The sequence below is a fragment of the Emys orbicularis genome, chromosome 7, assembly GCF_028017835.1.
Source record: "Emys orbicularis isolate rEmyOrb1 chromosome 7, rEmyOrb1.hap1, whole genome shotgun sequence".
Lineage (NCBI taxonomy): Eukaryota > Metazoa > Chordata > Testudines > Emydidae > Emys > Emys orbicularis.
Genome location: NC_088689.1, coordinates 35,996,461 through 36,013,291, shown reverse-complemented (window position 1 = coordinate 36,013,291; position 16,831 = coordinate 35,996,461). Strand labels below are relative to the sequence as shown.

The window sequence follows — 16,831 nt, the reverse complement described above, 5'->3', positions numbered from 1 at the left end:
AGAAAATGGCATTGTGTAGTACCTTGATAAGCCCTTTTATCAAAGTACTAAACAAGTTACAATATAGACATCTCCAAAGCATGTGGAATCCTGTTGCTTTCTGATTACTGCAAGCCGTATGATAAATGCAAGCCCTAATACTACACAAATGTGAATGGTTCAAGGGTTACTACGAGTTAAAAACAAATTAAAAAGCAACACAACAGCAACATGTAAATTATACAGTGCTATCTACACAACATTTTTCCATTTATTATGTTTTCTTTTTGACATTAATGAATCCTGTAGCACTAAAGTTGCATCATTAGTGTTGAGATCCCTTGCTCCTGACTGTAGGACTCCTTGTCAGATTAAATTGAGGACTTTGAAATTCAGATTTAGTCTGTTTATTCCGATTAGCGTTATAGAAATGATTCTTATGGTAACTGTACTCCAGTCTTAATTTTATCTTCTAAAGATTGTAAAATGTCCCGGTATTATATGTAGAAATATAATTTTATATTGTCACATAATTTCAGTAAAACACAGTTAATTAGGCTTACAAAATAAGACTTTCAAAGAACAGCATATATTTCATCCTCTAAAAGTTTAAAAATCACAATTAGTATTATTTATAGCCAATACTCTTATAGTCTTTCAAATAAAATTGAAAAAATGGTTGTCTGTAATAGCCCTCTCTATTAAGATTTATTTTTATATTGAAATATAACTGAGAGATTATCTTAAAGAATTTACCCAGTGGACAAATATTTGTGAATAATCTTTATCAGACCGTACAACTTGCTGTGTTTGTGCTATGGCCTATGTGCAACATAAAACTTCAGTAAACACTGTGGCCAAAATTTTCATCTGGGCTCAGCCTGGTGTCTTATATTGGATGCATTTTGTCTCTGCAAAGTGACACCCATTCCTTTTGTGACTTCAAGTGGAGTACAGGTGCAAATGTTAGCAACATCACTGAAGCAAATTAAGGTGCAGGGATGTAAGGGAGGTGAAGATTTCTGCTTAACAATCTTAAAAACAAAACAAAAAATACTTTGGGAATCCTTCCGAATGAAAGATGTGTTTATAAATGTACTATATTAAAGAAAGTCGTAGCACTTATGCACAAGATTGTTCTTAGATTTCTTTAGCCTTCAGTTCTATCTTTGAAGCATTAACTGGTAATACAAGTAATATCTGATTCTTTTTTTCAGTTGGATCTTCAGTGGGTCCAAGTCCTGAGTGAAGGCTGGGCCACACCACTGAAAGGATTTATGCGTGAGACAGAATATTTGCAAGTTATCCATTTTGGCACCCTCAGGGATGGTATGATTTCCTGCTTCCGACATTTTTTGTTTTAAAACTTCTAAACAGCCTTAAAAATTGTTTGAAAAGTTTAAATGAAATATGATAGTTGTCAATTATATACCAAAGATTAATCTACACTTAATGTTTGTTTAATTCCTCTCTCTCAATGAATGTGGCACCTGAGCAAATAGCTTTATAAAGAACCTTGAAAATGGCAAGTGGATGCATTTAACTATGTGGAAGAATTTGAAAACGGACATAGTCTATTTTATTATGGAAGGGCCCCCAATGCCACATACACTGATTCCATTAACTGGCAGTTCAAATATTTGAATATTGAATGTAAACTTTTCCTGTATTGAATTAAATACAAATGCAATATCAAGGCCACTGCCTAAGGAGATTGCCAGATTGAGTTTGTAGTCCCTGTAGGAAAGAAGACCTGTACATTAGAAACAGAAGCCTGTATATGTTTTCAGATGATATTTTTATGTCTTCTTTCTTAAGGCTTAAAAGCATAACCATGGACCTGAAATTTCATCTCTCATTAGCAATATACTGAAAGGCTAACCTTCCTTGGTTTTGGAGAAGGTAATCAAAGGGATGGTCGTGAATGAACTAGAGTTACATCTTGGCCTGGGAACAGTAGATGGTCCTGTTCCTGATTTTTAGATATGGGTTTAGTAGAGTCACTTCCTAACCATGCACGCAGTTAAGATGTCCATGTTGATTTTGTTAGAGCTTTTAGCAGCTGTTGACATAATTGACCATAAGGTTTTGTTGACTTGCTTTTGGAAGCTTGAAAGAATGGCTGGAAATAGTGATTTTGATCTTTCCTCTCTGAGGCCCCAAACTCTCATGTAGAGTAATAACTCACTTTCACTGACTGAGACTACTCACAGAGTAAGGTACTGCTCAAAGTAAATAAGGAATGAAAAATCAGACCCTGACATGCTAAAAAGGGGCTAATTAATATTGACTCTTCCACTGTAAAAGCTTCCCTCTGTGGAGTTCTGCATTGTCACCGCTCCTGTTCCACGTGTACGTACCACCAACGTTTTGACTTGCAGCATCGCTAATATGCAGGTGACACTCAAAGCCATGTCTCCTGTTCATCAAATCCACAACTGTGGTCTTTTTGCTGATCCCAGTGCCTGATAAGCTAATTTGGTCTCATCAATATTTATGTTCAACCTCATGAGACAAAAGTGATGAAGCTGGGAACAGGGCAAGTGTAGCGTTGTCAATACAGTTTGCAGTCTAAAGATCACGTTGCCATAATCCCTGCTTTTGGATTTCCAGGTGGCTCTGGTGGCCCCAAGTGCCTCTGATGCTGACCTCACCACAATAATCCACACCTCTGTAACTTCCAGGTTAAACTACTGTTTTGTTGCTACACTTGAATATCACCATGAAGCACCATTTGGATCAGATTGCAGTGGCTCATCACTTGAGTGGGATGCTCCATGATGAGTTCACAGCACCAGTGCTCTGTTGCTTGTACTGAATGTCTTGTTTTGTTTTGTTTTTCATACTGTTGGTTACTATGCGTGGAGCCCTAACTGACCTGGGACTCTCGTATCGCAGAACTTGTTTTTTTCATTATGTGTGTTAACTTCTCCAAAACAAGCAGCAAAAGTATTTTCAGTTGCAGTCCCATGCCACTGGCATCTGCTGTCCCTGGTGGTCTGAGTTTGGTGGTCACTGTGTATCTGTTGGGCTGACTTTTGACTAACATTTCGAGAGCAGGAAGTGAGGTTCTCTGATTTTCTTTCATTGCAAAGCCCTTATTTCTTTATTATTGGTTGTATTTAGTGATGTAAAATGGTTGGGCGCAGAGGCATTGGACACCATTATATGTTCCTAAATAAACATTTGGGACTAGACTTTCAAAAAAAGGTGGGCAAGTCATCCCGCCTGATTAGCATAGACGTTGAACCCTCAGCCTTGGACTGACCAAAAAGTACTTATGTCTTGAAAGGATGCAGTCAGAATAAAGTGAGCAGTAGAAGCATTGGCACTTACCTGTCCAAGTTCTTGTTACCAGTTTTTACTACTAATAATACATTTTGAATTCCATAACCTCTCAGTAATAAATCACACTTATATTTTAGGAACTTGGCTATGTACAAAAACCCCTGCCTTAAATATGTTTCATTGTATCTGCAGGGTATACTGAGGTGCCTTGTAAAGTATTTAACCTCTCCTGTGAAACAAGAAGTCACGTGTGTGGTAGCATAAGAGATACATTCCAAACATGTATAAATACGTAATTTCATTTTATTTACTTTCAAGTGGCTCATAAGGTATATTAATATGATATATTAATTAAATTAGTGCCACACAGATTTATTGAGTGGTGCTGTTCTCCCCTTTAGAGATGAGAAGTAGTGTGCTCCAAAATTATTAGGACAGAGTCAGAAAATAACATGACTAATAGGGCTGGTTGAAAACTTTCTGTCAAAAGTTCTTCAACAGAAAATTGGGTTTTCAACTAAATTTTTTTTTTGACAAGTGTCTGCTTTCTGTGGAAAAGAGTTTTTGCTGAAAAAACAAGTTTTCAGCTGAAAATGTTGTTTATTTTTATACAGAACTAACCCCCTCCACTTTTCAATCAGTTCTACTAATGAATGCTTTTGAATGCATGCAGCTGGCACCCAGAACTTGGATTGTCTTACCTGTTATGTATATATTTTCTGAAGATTTCATTATGGAGAAACTATACACATTCAACATTTTGGGGGTGAAATACGTGTTATGAAAACAGGCAGCAAATTAAATAGCACTGAACCATTCAGAGTAACATTTATGTTGACAGCAAAAGAGGAAAAAATATAGTCTTGACAGTGCAAGGAAATATCCAAACTAAAAATTATGCAACAGCTGATTGAAGTTTCAGATTGATTTGGTTCCTGAATCTATTATTGTAAAAGTTATTTTTGGGGAAATTAAAAACATAGGTGTTAATTATGTTTTTATTCCCCTAGGAAAGGGTAGAGTTGGTATAGCTCTAGTTGGTATGTATTTAATTGTTTTCCATATACTATGGAAATAATTACAATTAGAGATTTTAACATAAATTATATAAAATGCCATAGAAAAATAAAATCTAAATTAGAACTGGAACTGGCACCAAGTTGTTTATGATCCAACCAGTTATACATAATACCAGACCTCCCATACGCCATTAACTGAGTTCATGAGAATACTAATCATATAACTTTGCAAGTTGTATTTGCATATATCATAAGTGATTGTTGTTCTGTGTATTGTAATTAAGCTGGAATACCATAACCCAAAATGATTTATTTAAGAAATTATTCCATGTTTTGTTGCCACATTGGCTTTACTAATTGATAACTTTGAGTATTGGTTAGTATTATTTAAATAAATAGACCTGATATGAGGTTGCACTTTTAAATTTTTAAACATACTTCTGAATAATTTGTGAAAGCGTGTTTCAGTCAGGAAGATTTAAACAAAGGGAAATTTACCTGGTTGGATCACACATGACTACATTTTAAATACCTGATTGTGCATGAAGCTAATTTAAAACTGCTACACATAAATGAATGATAAACATTTTATTAAAAAAATGAAATAAAGAATGGCAAAATCTACATAGTATTAAAATCATCACATGAAAAATCTCCAGGGTGCTAAATCAGCAGAATCTCTGAGATCTTTTCAATATTCTATGTGGCATGAGTATTACCTATATGTCAAACTGGAACAAAATAATTTGTCTTAGATGACCAAGTAATCACTGTCACAGTTACAACTGCTAAATTGTTTAATGATTCTTTCTTATGGATTTTAATGCTTATAAGGAAACAATAGGTATATTTCCAAGCAAAAACATGGAGAAAAAAACCTAACCCCAGAGTAAAATCAGTATGGTCATGTGGTTAATTGAATGAGGTCATTAGACCAATTGATCCAGCGTCTATGATCATTCAGTCAGTCCTGGGTTAGGACTTCCTCTTTCAGAACATTTTCATAAGAGCCATTTGTGTGTGTGTGTGTGATGCTCTAGCCTTTTTAAGTATATTAAAATATGGTGGTGTTCTCATCACAGATGGCGTTATTAATCTGAGCATTCCCATTGTGCTCCCTGTTGCTACGGAAGATAAGGAACGGCTGGATGGCTGCACTGCATTTGCACTTGAGTATAATGGCCAAAGGGTAGCAATCCTCAGAAACCCAGAGTTCTATGAACATAGGAAGGAGGAGCGCTGTGCGCGTGTGTGGGGGACAACCTGTGTGAAGCACCCACATGTCAAAGTAAGTCTGTTAGTAATTTCCCTGTTTGCAATAATAAGTCTTCAGGAATTAAAAACTAAGGCAACCTGTAAAGTAGAGAGCATGCAATAGTACATTTCCTATTAGGAATATACATGGTGTTTTCTGTACTCTCTCAAAGTAAAATACAAGGAACCATTCACTGGAAAAGATCGCATTAGGATTGCAAAGGAGAATTGATTTCTTGACATGTAAACAGTCCCTGAACATCATGTTTATTGGTTAACGAGAGAGCAATTTATTCCATCAAGCTCATGGAACTCAAAATCAAATGCGTGGGGTGGGAGTGGGTATAGAATACCACAAAAGAGCTGGAGAGTTTTCTACAAACGCTCATTACATACATAAGTACAGATTTTATTTTTTATTTTTTTAGCTTAAACATGTTCACATTTATCTAATACTTTCACTCCTTAAATTTCCATGAATCAGTGGTTTGGTTTTCACTCTGATGCTATTCAACATTCTAACACTGCAAATCATTGGCTGAGAGCTGGAATTGAGGCATGAAACCAAACATAATTAAAATGAATTTTGAATGGTGCTTTTTACTTCTTCCTACTAATCATAGTAGAATGTTGGGATTTTTTAATTTTCTGCATCTTATCTTTACCCACCTACTCTGAACAAAAATACAAATAATAATTTTCATTAGTATGTAGTACCATATTAGTTTTCAGTGTGTCTTTGCTTAAAATGAGTAGTCAACTTTGACTGTCTACTTTCAAAAACAGCAGCCATTATGTTAATTCTGCTTATGCATAATGAAAACAATAAGGTGTTTGATGATCTGCAACTGCTATGTTTTATATTTGTGGGAATTAGTGTAATAATGCCAGTGACTGTGGGGACCACTGTGAAATCACCAAGAAGAAAAGAACCCCTGGAATACTGGGCATTTAATGCAGAAAAGAGAAACAAAACATGCAGTGTGAAGGCCAACATTCAGAACCTCGGTTGATGTAAATCAGTATATATGTATTGACTCCGGTGGAGCTATGTCAGTTTATACCAGTTGTGTGGCATTTGTTAAAACAACAAGATACCAGATAAATACATGCTAGATGAAAGACTGCAATATAGCACAATTTCTAGGCGTTTTAAGGCTGGTTCAGTGGCATGTACAGGAGTTAACTGATACTGTTATTTACCTTTTGGGTTAACTTCAGAGTTCCAGAATGCTATAGGTCACATTTTGAGCTCTAAAGTCTACCAGGAACTCCATAGTAGTCCCACTGGCAGGAGTTATGTGAAAGGACCCACTGAATGGAAGCATTTTGGGTCACCCTTGCAACAGCCCCGCCTCAGCTAGTGCTGTGTGGTACTTGAACTTTGCCGGAGCACTACAATTCACCACCCAGAAGAAGGAAGACTGTTTCTGCTTTTTATTGCTGTTCCTTTCCTCTCCTGGCAGGCTTTCTACCATCAGGTTGCATGGAGCCTGAGGTGCATTTAACCTTATCTGTTGCATTTATGTAGTGTTTACACCCTGACTCTTCCAAAAGAAAATGTATCCAGTAATTAAAAAACAAAAACAAGGAAGATTAAATATATAAACAGAATCATGCCTAAATAAAATGTTTTTGAAAGTATCATCCGGGATTTGGGTGAAAGTGATGAGGAAATGATAGATTTCAGGATTCTAAGGAAAGGAAGGAGTAAGAAAGGCAGAATAAAGTCAATGGACTTCAAAAAGCAGACTTGAACTGAACTGGTTGGTATGTTTCCATGTGAAGAAAATCTAAGGGAAAAAGGAATTCAGAATTGCTGACAGTGTCTCAAAGAGACAATATTAAAGGCACAGCAGCTAACTATCCCCATGCAAAGGAAAGATAGGAAGAATAGTAAGAGGCTAATACGGCTCCATCAGAAGCTGTTTAATGATCAGAAAATCAAAAAGCAATCCTACAAAATAGCACAAGCATGTAGGGACAAAATCAGAAAGGCTAAGGCACAAAATGAGTTACACCAAGCAAATGACATAAAAGACGATAAGAAGAGGATCTATAAATACAATATGAGCAAGAAAAAAATGAAGGGAAGTGTAGGTCCACTACTTAGCAGGGAAGGAGAGCTGATAACAAATGACATCAGGAAGGCTGAATTGTTTAATGCCTGTTTTGCTTCAGTCATCATTAAAAATGTTAATTGTGACCAGATACTCAACACAATTAATATTAACAAGGGGGAAGGAACATTAGCCAGAATAAGGATATAACAGGTTCAAGGACATTTAGATAAGTTAGATGTATTCAAATCAAGCAGGGCATGATGAAATTCTCCTAGGGTACTTAAAGAACTAGCTGAATCAATACTGGAACTATTAAATATGATCTTTGCACACTCATGGAGGATGGTGCAGGACTCAGACAACTGGAGAAGGATAAACATTGTACCTATAGTTAAAAAGGGGAACAAAGAGGTCCCGGGAATTATAAACCAGGCAGCCTAACTTCAATATCTGGAAAGACACTGAAACAAATTATTAATCAATTTGTAAGCACCTGGAGGATAATACGGTTGTAAGGAAGAGCCAGCATGGATTTGTCAAGAACAAATCATGCCAAACCAACCTAATTTCCGTCTTTGACAGGGTTACTGGTCTATGGATATGTAGACATGATATATTTTGATTTTAGTAACGCTTTTGACACAGTCCCACATAACATTCTCATGAGCAAACTAGGGAAAAGTGGTCTAGTTGAAATTATTATAAGGTTAGCGCATAACTGGTTAAAAGACCATAAGTAAAAAGCAGTCATCAGTGATTTGCTGTAAACTGGGGGGACCTATCCAGTGGCGTTCCTCAGGGGCCTGTCTTGGGTCTGGTACTATTCTATATTTCCATTAATGGCTTAGATAATGAAGTGAAGAGTATGTTATGAAATCCACAGATTACACCAAACTGGGAGGGGTTGCAAGCACTTTGGAGGACAGGATTAGAATTCAAAACAACTTTGACAAATTGGAAAATTGGTCTGAAATCAACAAGATGAAATTTAGGGCTTGTCTGTACTTAAAACACTGCAGCAACACACCTGTACCACTGCATCTGCACCACTGTAGAGCTTCAGTGAAGATGCTGCCTACTCTGACAGGAGGGGTTCTCCCGTCAGTATAGGTAATCTACTTCCCCAAGAGGTGGTAGCTACTATGATGGGAGAATTCTCCCGTCGACCTAGCACTGTCTAAACTGGGGGTTAGGCTGGTTTAACTGCATTGCTCAGGAGTGTGGATTTTTTCACACCTCTGAGCAATGTAGTTATACCGACCTAATTTCCTAGTGTAGACCAGGCCTCGGGAAAGACAAGTGAAAAGTACTTCATTTAGGAAGGAAAAATCAAATGCACAACTACAAAATAGTAAATAACGGGCTAGGCAGCAGTACTGCTGAAAAAGATCTGGGAGTTGAAGAGAATTACAAATTGAATATGAGCCAACAATGTGATGCAATTGTAAAAAAGGCTAATATTCTGACATCTGATAACAAGAGTGTTGTATGTAAGGCACAGGCAGTAATTGTCCTGCTCTACTCAGCCCTGGTGAGGCCTCACCTGCACTACTGTGTCCAGTCTGGGCACCACACTTTAAGAAAGAGGTGGACAAATTGGAGAGAGTCCAGAGGAGAGCAACAAAAATGATAAAAGGTTTAGAAAACCGACCTCTGAAGAAAGGTTTAAAAAACTGGTCATGTTTAGTCTTGAGAAAAGAAGACTTGGCTTAGGGGCAGAGAAGAGTGGGGACCTGATGACAGTCTTTAAATATGTTTAGAGTTGTTATAATGAGGACATATGCAATTGTTTTCCATCTCCACTGAAGGTAGGACAAGATATAATGGACTTACTCTGCAGCAAGGGAGATTTAGGTTAGATATTAGGAAAAACTTTCTAACTATATGGATAGTTAAGCACTGAACTAAACTTCAAAGGGAGGTGGTGGAATCCCCATCATTCTGGAGGTTTTTAAGAACCGGTTAGACAATCACTTGTCAATATACTTAGTCCTACCTCAGCCTAGATGACCTGGCAAGGTCCCCTCTAGCCCTGCATTTCAAGGAGAGAAACACTTAGGTTAGATGCAGCCACTCAGTAAGTCAGTGATAGTTGTACTGTGGAGGCATTTAATGAAAGATAAAATTAACACAAATGTTTTAGTATTTAGCAGATATTCCATGACTAATATATGTATATGTGTATATATATGATTTTGTAGATGGTGATGGAAAGTGGGAATTGGCTGGCTGGTGGTGATCTTCTTGTGTTAGAGAAAATAAAATGGAATGATGGACTGGACCAATACCGCTTGACACCACTGGAGCTCAAACAGAAGTTTAAAGAAATGAATGCTGGTGAGCATATGACTTTGTGGTATTACACCCTCTTCACAATCTCAGCTGGGCTGGTGCCTAATTATCCTTTGTCTTCCTACTAAAAGATCCTTACGTTGAGAGAACTATCACAAGACTAATTACGATAAAGTGCAGCTGAAGCTAGATAATTGCATGCTGAAAATTACCTAGCTACTCTGAAACCTAGCAGGAAAACTACCTTAAAAAATTCTAATAGATCTGTTCCTGTTGCACATGTGTGATGTGAAAATTAGACATTTCACAGACTTCTTGCATTGAATTATTTTGCTGAGGTTGATCAAAAAGTATGTGAATAGTTAACAGTTCTCTTAATTATCAGCCCAAAAATGAAATCATATTGTAGATCTAAATGTAAGGCTTGGTTTAGTCTTCTCTTCTAAATTTCTGCATCTAGCAATAAACAACTTTAAGGGCTTTGCAGTTTTCTCATCATAGTGTAGATAGAAAATATTCTTATTAATACGAATAATAATTTGAGTATATTAGTACTATATAGTTGAGGTTCACTAGAAATCACAGGCTTGTCATGGAGCGGCATTTGTGCCAAATTCAGTCTGATTTTCCCCTGCACATGCCTCCGTGGTTAAACAGGGAGCACCATAACAGCTGACCCCACTTTCTTCCTGCCACTGGGATCTGTTGTCACCCTAAATAAGAAGGGTGAGAGGATGGAACCTGTGGCACCCACAAGACAGAACTTTCTTGGCAGATGAAGAGTGTTGCTATATTGAAACTCCATTGTGGTAGTGCCTGGAAAGCTTCACCAACATTAGAGAGACTAGATGGGTGAGGCAATGTCTTTATTGGACCAACTTCTGTTGGTGAAAGAGACCAGCTTTTGAGCTGCACAGAGCTCTTCATCAGTTCTGGGAAAGGTACTCAGAGGGTATGTCTACACTGCAGTTACACACCCGTGGCTGATCTGGGCCTGCTGAGTCGGGCTCGCAGGGCTGTTTAATTGCAGTGTAGATGTCCAGGCTCAGGCTGCAGCCTGAACTCTGGAACTCTCCCACCTCGCAGGGTCCTAGAGCGCGAGCTGCAGCCCAAACCCAAAGACCCACATGACAATTGAACAGCCCCTTTGTCCAAGCCCTGCAAGCAGGGGTGGCAGGTTTATAGAAATTTTGGTGGTGCCCAGAACCTGCTCACACCCAAACTCTGCCCCCCCAAACTTGCCCCCCCCCACCTGCCCAAGGCTCTGGGAGGGAGTTTGGGTGGGGGAGGAGGTCTGGGGTGCAGGCCCTAGGCTGGGGCAAGGGAATGGGGTGCAGAGTGCAGGCTCTGGGAGGGAGTTTGGGGATGGGAGGGGGTGTGGAGTGACCGGGTGCAGGTTCTGGGAGGGAGTTTGGGGATGGGAGGGGGTGCAGAGGGAGGGGGTACAGGGGTGTGGGGTGAGGGCTGTGGGGTGTGGCTGCAGATGAGGGTTTGGGGTGTGGGAGGGGCTCAGGGCGAGAGGGGTGTAGGGGGTGAGGGCTCTGTCTCGGGCTGGGAATGAGAGGTTTGGGTGTGGGAGGGGCTCAGGGCAAGAGTAGGAGTGTGGGGGGTGAGGGCTCTGTCTGGGGCTGGGGGGGTTGGGGTGTTAGAGAGGCTCAGGGCTAGGGCAGAGGGTTGGAGTGCAGGGGGATGAGGTCTCTGGCTGGGACTGGGGATAAGGTGTTTGTGGTGCTGGAGGGGCTCAGGGCTGGGGCAGAGGGTTGGGGCGTGGGGGTGAGGGCTCTGGCTGGGACTGGGGATAAGGTGTTTGGGGTATTGGAGGGGCTCAGGGCTAGGGTTGAGGGTGCGGTGGGGGGGTGAAAGCTCTGGCTGGGGGTGTGGGCTCTGGGGTGGGGCAGGGCTGGGGATGAGTTTGGGCTGCAGGCAGGCTGTTCCGGGACAGGGGCCAGAGAGGAGGACTCCCCCCAGCCCTTTCCCTGCCGGCAGCAGTGAGCTCTGGAGGAGGAGCCCCCCTTTCCTGCCCCCCCAGCAGCACACTCAGTCCCACCACTGTCACTACATGTGCTCCTAGGGCCTCTTTCACATCCAGGAATCTCCCTCGCCTCCCCCGTGGTGGGTGCCGGGGGGTGCTGCGTGCGCCTCCTCCCCAGCTGTTGCCCCTGACTGTAGCCTCACTGAGGGTGAGGGATGGGGCTGCCTCCTTGCCCAGCATGGGGCAGGAGCGGGGACTGTGGGCAGGGGGCCCCCTGTGCTGCTGGAGGGTCCCGCCGGAAAAGGGAAGGGTCTGAGTTGGAAGGGCAGGCTCAGTCAGTCTGCCCTGGCAGTGGAGATGGGGGGCACTAGGACCCTGCGGCAGCAGTTGCTGCAGGGAGGCAGCATGGAGCTGCACAGAAGAGACGGACTCTCTGTTCTGGGGTCCCGGGAAGGCAAGAGGGGTCCGGGGGAGGCACGGGGAGGGGGGGGGGGCGGCAGGTGGGGCCGGGGGTGGGGGGACACCTGGCCCCAAATATTGGTGGAGCTGGGCTCCTGGGCACTGAATATTGCTGGTGCCCAGGCACCACGTGGGAATATAACTCACCGCCTATGCCCGCAAGCCGGAGTCAACTGGCATGGGCCAGCTGCGGGTTTTTAATTGCAGTGTAGACATACCCAGAGTGTTACAGCTAAATACAAGGTGGAACAGATTGTTTAGCCTAAGTAGTTAACACATATCCTAAGGGACCATTCAAGATGAAGTGGCCCATTAACACCTCTGCAGTCATAGGACAAAAAACAGGGATTAGTAGGTTACAGATGGTTGTAATAAGCCATAAATCTGGAGTCCCTCTTCAGTCTGTGTTTTCGTGTTTACCAAAGTTATTTAGGCTCACAGGCTCATCTTTTGAAAGTGTTGGGCAGATTTCCTTTGAGAACGAGGACTGAGAGGACAGATATGGAGTGATCATTTTAGGAAATGTTTTTGTCTTTTAACATTTTTCTGTGTGAGTTCATTCGAGAGCGTAGTGTTTGTCTCATTTCACCCACATAGTTATTATTGGGGCATTTAGTGCAATGGATGAGGCACATCACATGTTGTGATAGGCATGTGTAGGACCCCCAGAACTTGAAAGGTGTGTTGGGGGGGGGGGGGAATTGATCATCATAGCAGTGAAGATATGTCAGCAGGTTTTGCATTCGTTGTTCTGGCAGGGTGTGGTGCTGCTTTGGGTTGTGCCCTGGTTGGTGGGGAACTTGCATCTTACGAAATGCTTGATGAGGTTGGGGGGTTGTTTGAAGGCCAAAAGAGGAGGTTCAGGAAACATTTTTTCCAGGATGTAGTCCCCATCAGGTGTGGGTTGTAATTGTTTAATGATACCCGATGGGTTCCAGTGTTCCGGGATACCAAGTGACAAGTCGGGGTGTGTGGTTGGAGGAGCTTCCCCTCTTTATTGAAGCAGGTTCTCTTGGGGTATTTGGATGGCCTGTTTCATGATGCAATCTACTTCTCTGGTGTGTGTTTGGTGAAGGCAGGTTTAAGTTTCTTAAGGTGCATATCCTGGGCTTTTATCCTGGGACCAGCACAGCTACAACACTGCAATCACCAAAACATGTCATACTGGGCAAAGAAGTTCCACAAGTCACCTACAACTCTGCGTAACAAATTTGACCTTGTTTTAGAAGGCAGAGGGTGCTTTTAGTGTAGATTTTCCAAACTCCCTAAGCATTTCATTGAACTTTGAAAACAAACAAATACATATTTTCAGAAGTGAAGTTTAGAGGATGTGATGTAGATTGGAAATACACTTTCTAATGAGAAGGTGAAAAATACATTGCCACAGTGGGATGATATAACCAAGATCAACCTCAGAGAAAATGTGCACAATGAAAAAATTTCACAGAGCACTTAAGAGGAATAGTACATATGTAATTTAAGTATTGTAGGAACCATTCCATGGGAAGATAAGGTTGCTTATTTTGTTTGCTTGTTCTGTGTTTGTGCAGCACCTAGCACAATGGGATCCTGGTCCATAACTAGGGCTCCCAGGCACTATGGTAATACAGATCATTCATACAAATAATAATACCAGGGAACGTAAACAGTAGAGGTTGTCATAATTTGATGCTCATGACTTACATAGTCTATAAATGTACTTCCTGTTAGATGTTCAGGTTAGTGCAGTTGTTAATCATCTTATCGGGCTTATGACACTGTTCTGAATCTTTCTTTCTTAGATGCCATATTTGCATTTCAACTGCGCAACCCTGTCCACAATGGTCATGCTCTGCTCATGCAGGACACCAAAAGCCATCTGCTGGAAAGAGGTTACAAACATCCAGTGCTTCTGCTGCACCCTCTAGGAGGCTGGACCAAAGAGGATGATGTGCCACTAGAGTGGCGAATGAAGCAGCATGCAGCCGTGCTTGAGGAACATGTCCTAGACCCAAAGTCAACTATTGTTGCAATCTTCCCCTCTCCCATGTTGTATGCTGGTCCAACAGAGGTATGTATTTCTTAAATAACAACCAACCCCTTGAAGTATTCACAGAATTTTAAATCCATAAATATGGCTTTATTCAGAGAAGTGACATAGTAAGTGACATCTGAGGTTCCCTATTCATTCTTCATCGGAAGCTTCCATATCAACTCTGCTAACAGTACAAGTTCGATAAGATTTGCTAATTGACAGAATTAAAAGATCAGACCAATATCTGAAAAAGTCCAGCTGTAAATTTTGCTTCATAAATAATCAGATTAGATTTTGCCATACTGGGTCTGCAACCTGGTAATCTTGGTTCTGGACATAACCTAAACACACACGACTGAAAAACAGGGAGTACATAAGAGCCATTTTTATTGAGCTACGTTTCAGGCAATCATTTTTATTTAAAAAGCAACAGAGAGTCCTGTGGCACCTTTAAGACTAACAGATGTATTGGAGCATAAGCTTTCGTGGGTGAATGCCCACTTCGTCGGATGCATGTCATGTCCGAAGTGGGCATTCACCCACGAAAGCTTATGCTCCAATACATCTGTTAGTCTTAAAGGTGCCACAGGACTCTCTGTTGCTTTTTACAGATCCAGACTAACACGGCTACCCCTGATACATTTTTATTTAGTTACTTACATTTTTCCCTGCTTGTGCTGCATTCGATACAAATATAAATACTTTTTACCAACATAATCTAAAAGCAGACTTCCTAAATGATAAAACTGTCCCACTCCTCTTTGAGAACCTGTGCTATCCCCCAAAGCATCAGTGAATGAGGGACTTTTTGATAGTCATGTAATATGTTTACATATTTCCTTCAGTGTTCACCACATGAATGCACCTTTGTTGTATCATCACATTAGCCAGGGGTTCAAATTTTAAAAAGGCTAGACCTCACAGAAATACCAAGGTCTGCCATCTGGGCCTCCATGAGTACTGGCAACTTGTTAAGTCTCCCATGAGTTTTCCCTCCTTCTACCCTGAGCCATCTGAATTCCCCCGGTAGGTCTCTTCTCATCCCTACCTGCTTGCAGAGTGTAAACTCTGTACTTTGTACTGCCCACCACTCAGTCTATCTGCCTTCTCTTACTGCTTCTCCCTCTTCTCATTTTGTGCTGGACACTTTATTTGGAGGCAGGGGAGCTGCTATAGATAAACCCGTGGCATTATCTCCTGAGAGGTCCACGTTGGCAGTGACTGCTTAGAGAACCGGCCTGTGCTGAAGGTGAAGGCTACATGGGGCAGTGGAGATGTGATGGGTAACTGGGCTTTTGACTCCTATTGATTTCCACTCCTTTGGGCATTTCTGGCCATGGACGCTCATTGCTTCAATTTCCCCCAGTAATTCTTTCCCTAAAGCTAAGGAATAAATATCCTGAGATAGGCAAGTGTGGAGGTTAGGATAAAAGCATTAAGGAATCAGAACTTTCCTCACAGTTTCATCTGCTCTTGCAGCATATACCTGTCTCAGCTGGGCAGTCACTTGGCTGCAGTGTAGGAACCTTCAGCCTCTGCCCTTCACAAGAGCTTTTACAAAAGTTTGTGCCTCATGGCTATTAAATAACTAGTAAATAGAACTACACTATTATATAAATCCTGAGAGAAAAGAATAGTAATTTATTCCTGGGGGAATTACTTAGCCTTTTTAACTAGTAATTTCAGTGACACTAGCATTATTTACACAGCCCCCTGGGGTGCAGGACATTTGGTGGTTATAATTTTTTTTACTGAAGATGGACTGTGTCAATTTCTATTTAAATACTGAGAGGGTGACAAAGGGGAAGGGAATACAGCTGAGCAGAGACAGTGTACAGGTTGTGAGGCACAGAGAGTATATATATCCAGCCACATTCTGTGCTGCCCCTTGCAGGAGAGACAACCCAAGAGAGGACTGAGGTGCGAAGGTGGCTTTACTTTACCTTTGCACCTCTGGAATTCTTTCTAGGCCTGGCTGGGGTGGTCTGTCTGGCCTCCTGGAGAGGCTGGGGCAACTCTCACACGTAATCAAGATTATGGCAGTCAGTTCTTGGTGGCCCCAATAGAGAGAGGAATTAATATTAAAGTAATTAAGGATGCGCTATTCTTTCCCATTTCACAAGAGGCCCCAATTATCCAGCCAGCCACACTTAAGTTATGGCATATATTCAACTATTAGTAAATAAAGAGACTTGTAAAGTGTTCACTCTTCAGCCTTCTTCAGTTATGGCCTCTCAGTTTTCAGGCATCATTTCACTTAAGCAGTTCTATGATCAGACAGAGAGAGAGCAAATGACCTCATGGACTCTTACAGCCGTAAAAAACAGAACAAAAATCAGTTTCTCTCTCTACAACTTCCACTAGATGCAACCTTTGCAGAAATTTTAATTTTAGACCAGTTTCATTTTATTTAAGCAGAGGAAGTGAAAGCAGTGGTAGATGAAAGTGAAGTGGGTAACCATAATCAGAAACAACAAATAGCCTGCTGAAG

At 41.2% G+C, this 16,831-nt stretch overlaps 1 protein-coding gene across 1 annotated transcript in view; it reads left to right on the top strand.

Moving 5' to 3' along the window:
- PAPSS2 (3'-phosphoadenosine 5'-phosphosulfate synthase 2) overlaps window positions 1-16,831 on the top strand; it is a 44,311-nt gene that overhangs the window by 20,839 nt on the left and 6,641 nt on the right. Inside the window, exons 8-12 of the mRNA XM_065407675.1 lie at window positions 1,197-1,308; window positions 4,278-4,307; window positions 5,369-5,574; window positions 9,805-9,940; window positions 14,108-14,376. Coding sequence (XP_065263747.1) covers window positions 1,197-1,308; window positions 4,278-4,307; window positions 5,369-5,574; window positions 9,805-9,940; window positions 14,108-14,376 — 753 coding nt within the window. The remainder of the gene's footprint in view (window positions 1-1,196; window positions 1,309-4,277; window positions 4,308-5,368; window positions 5,575-9,804; window positions 9,941-14,107; window positions 14,377-16,831) is intronic.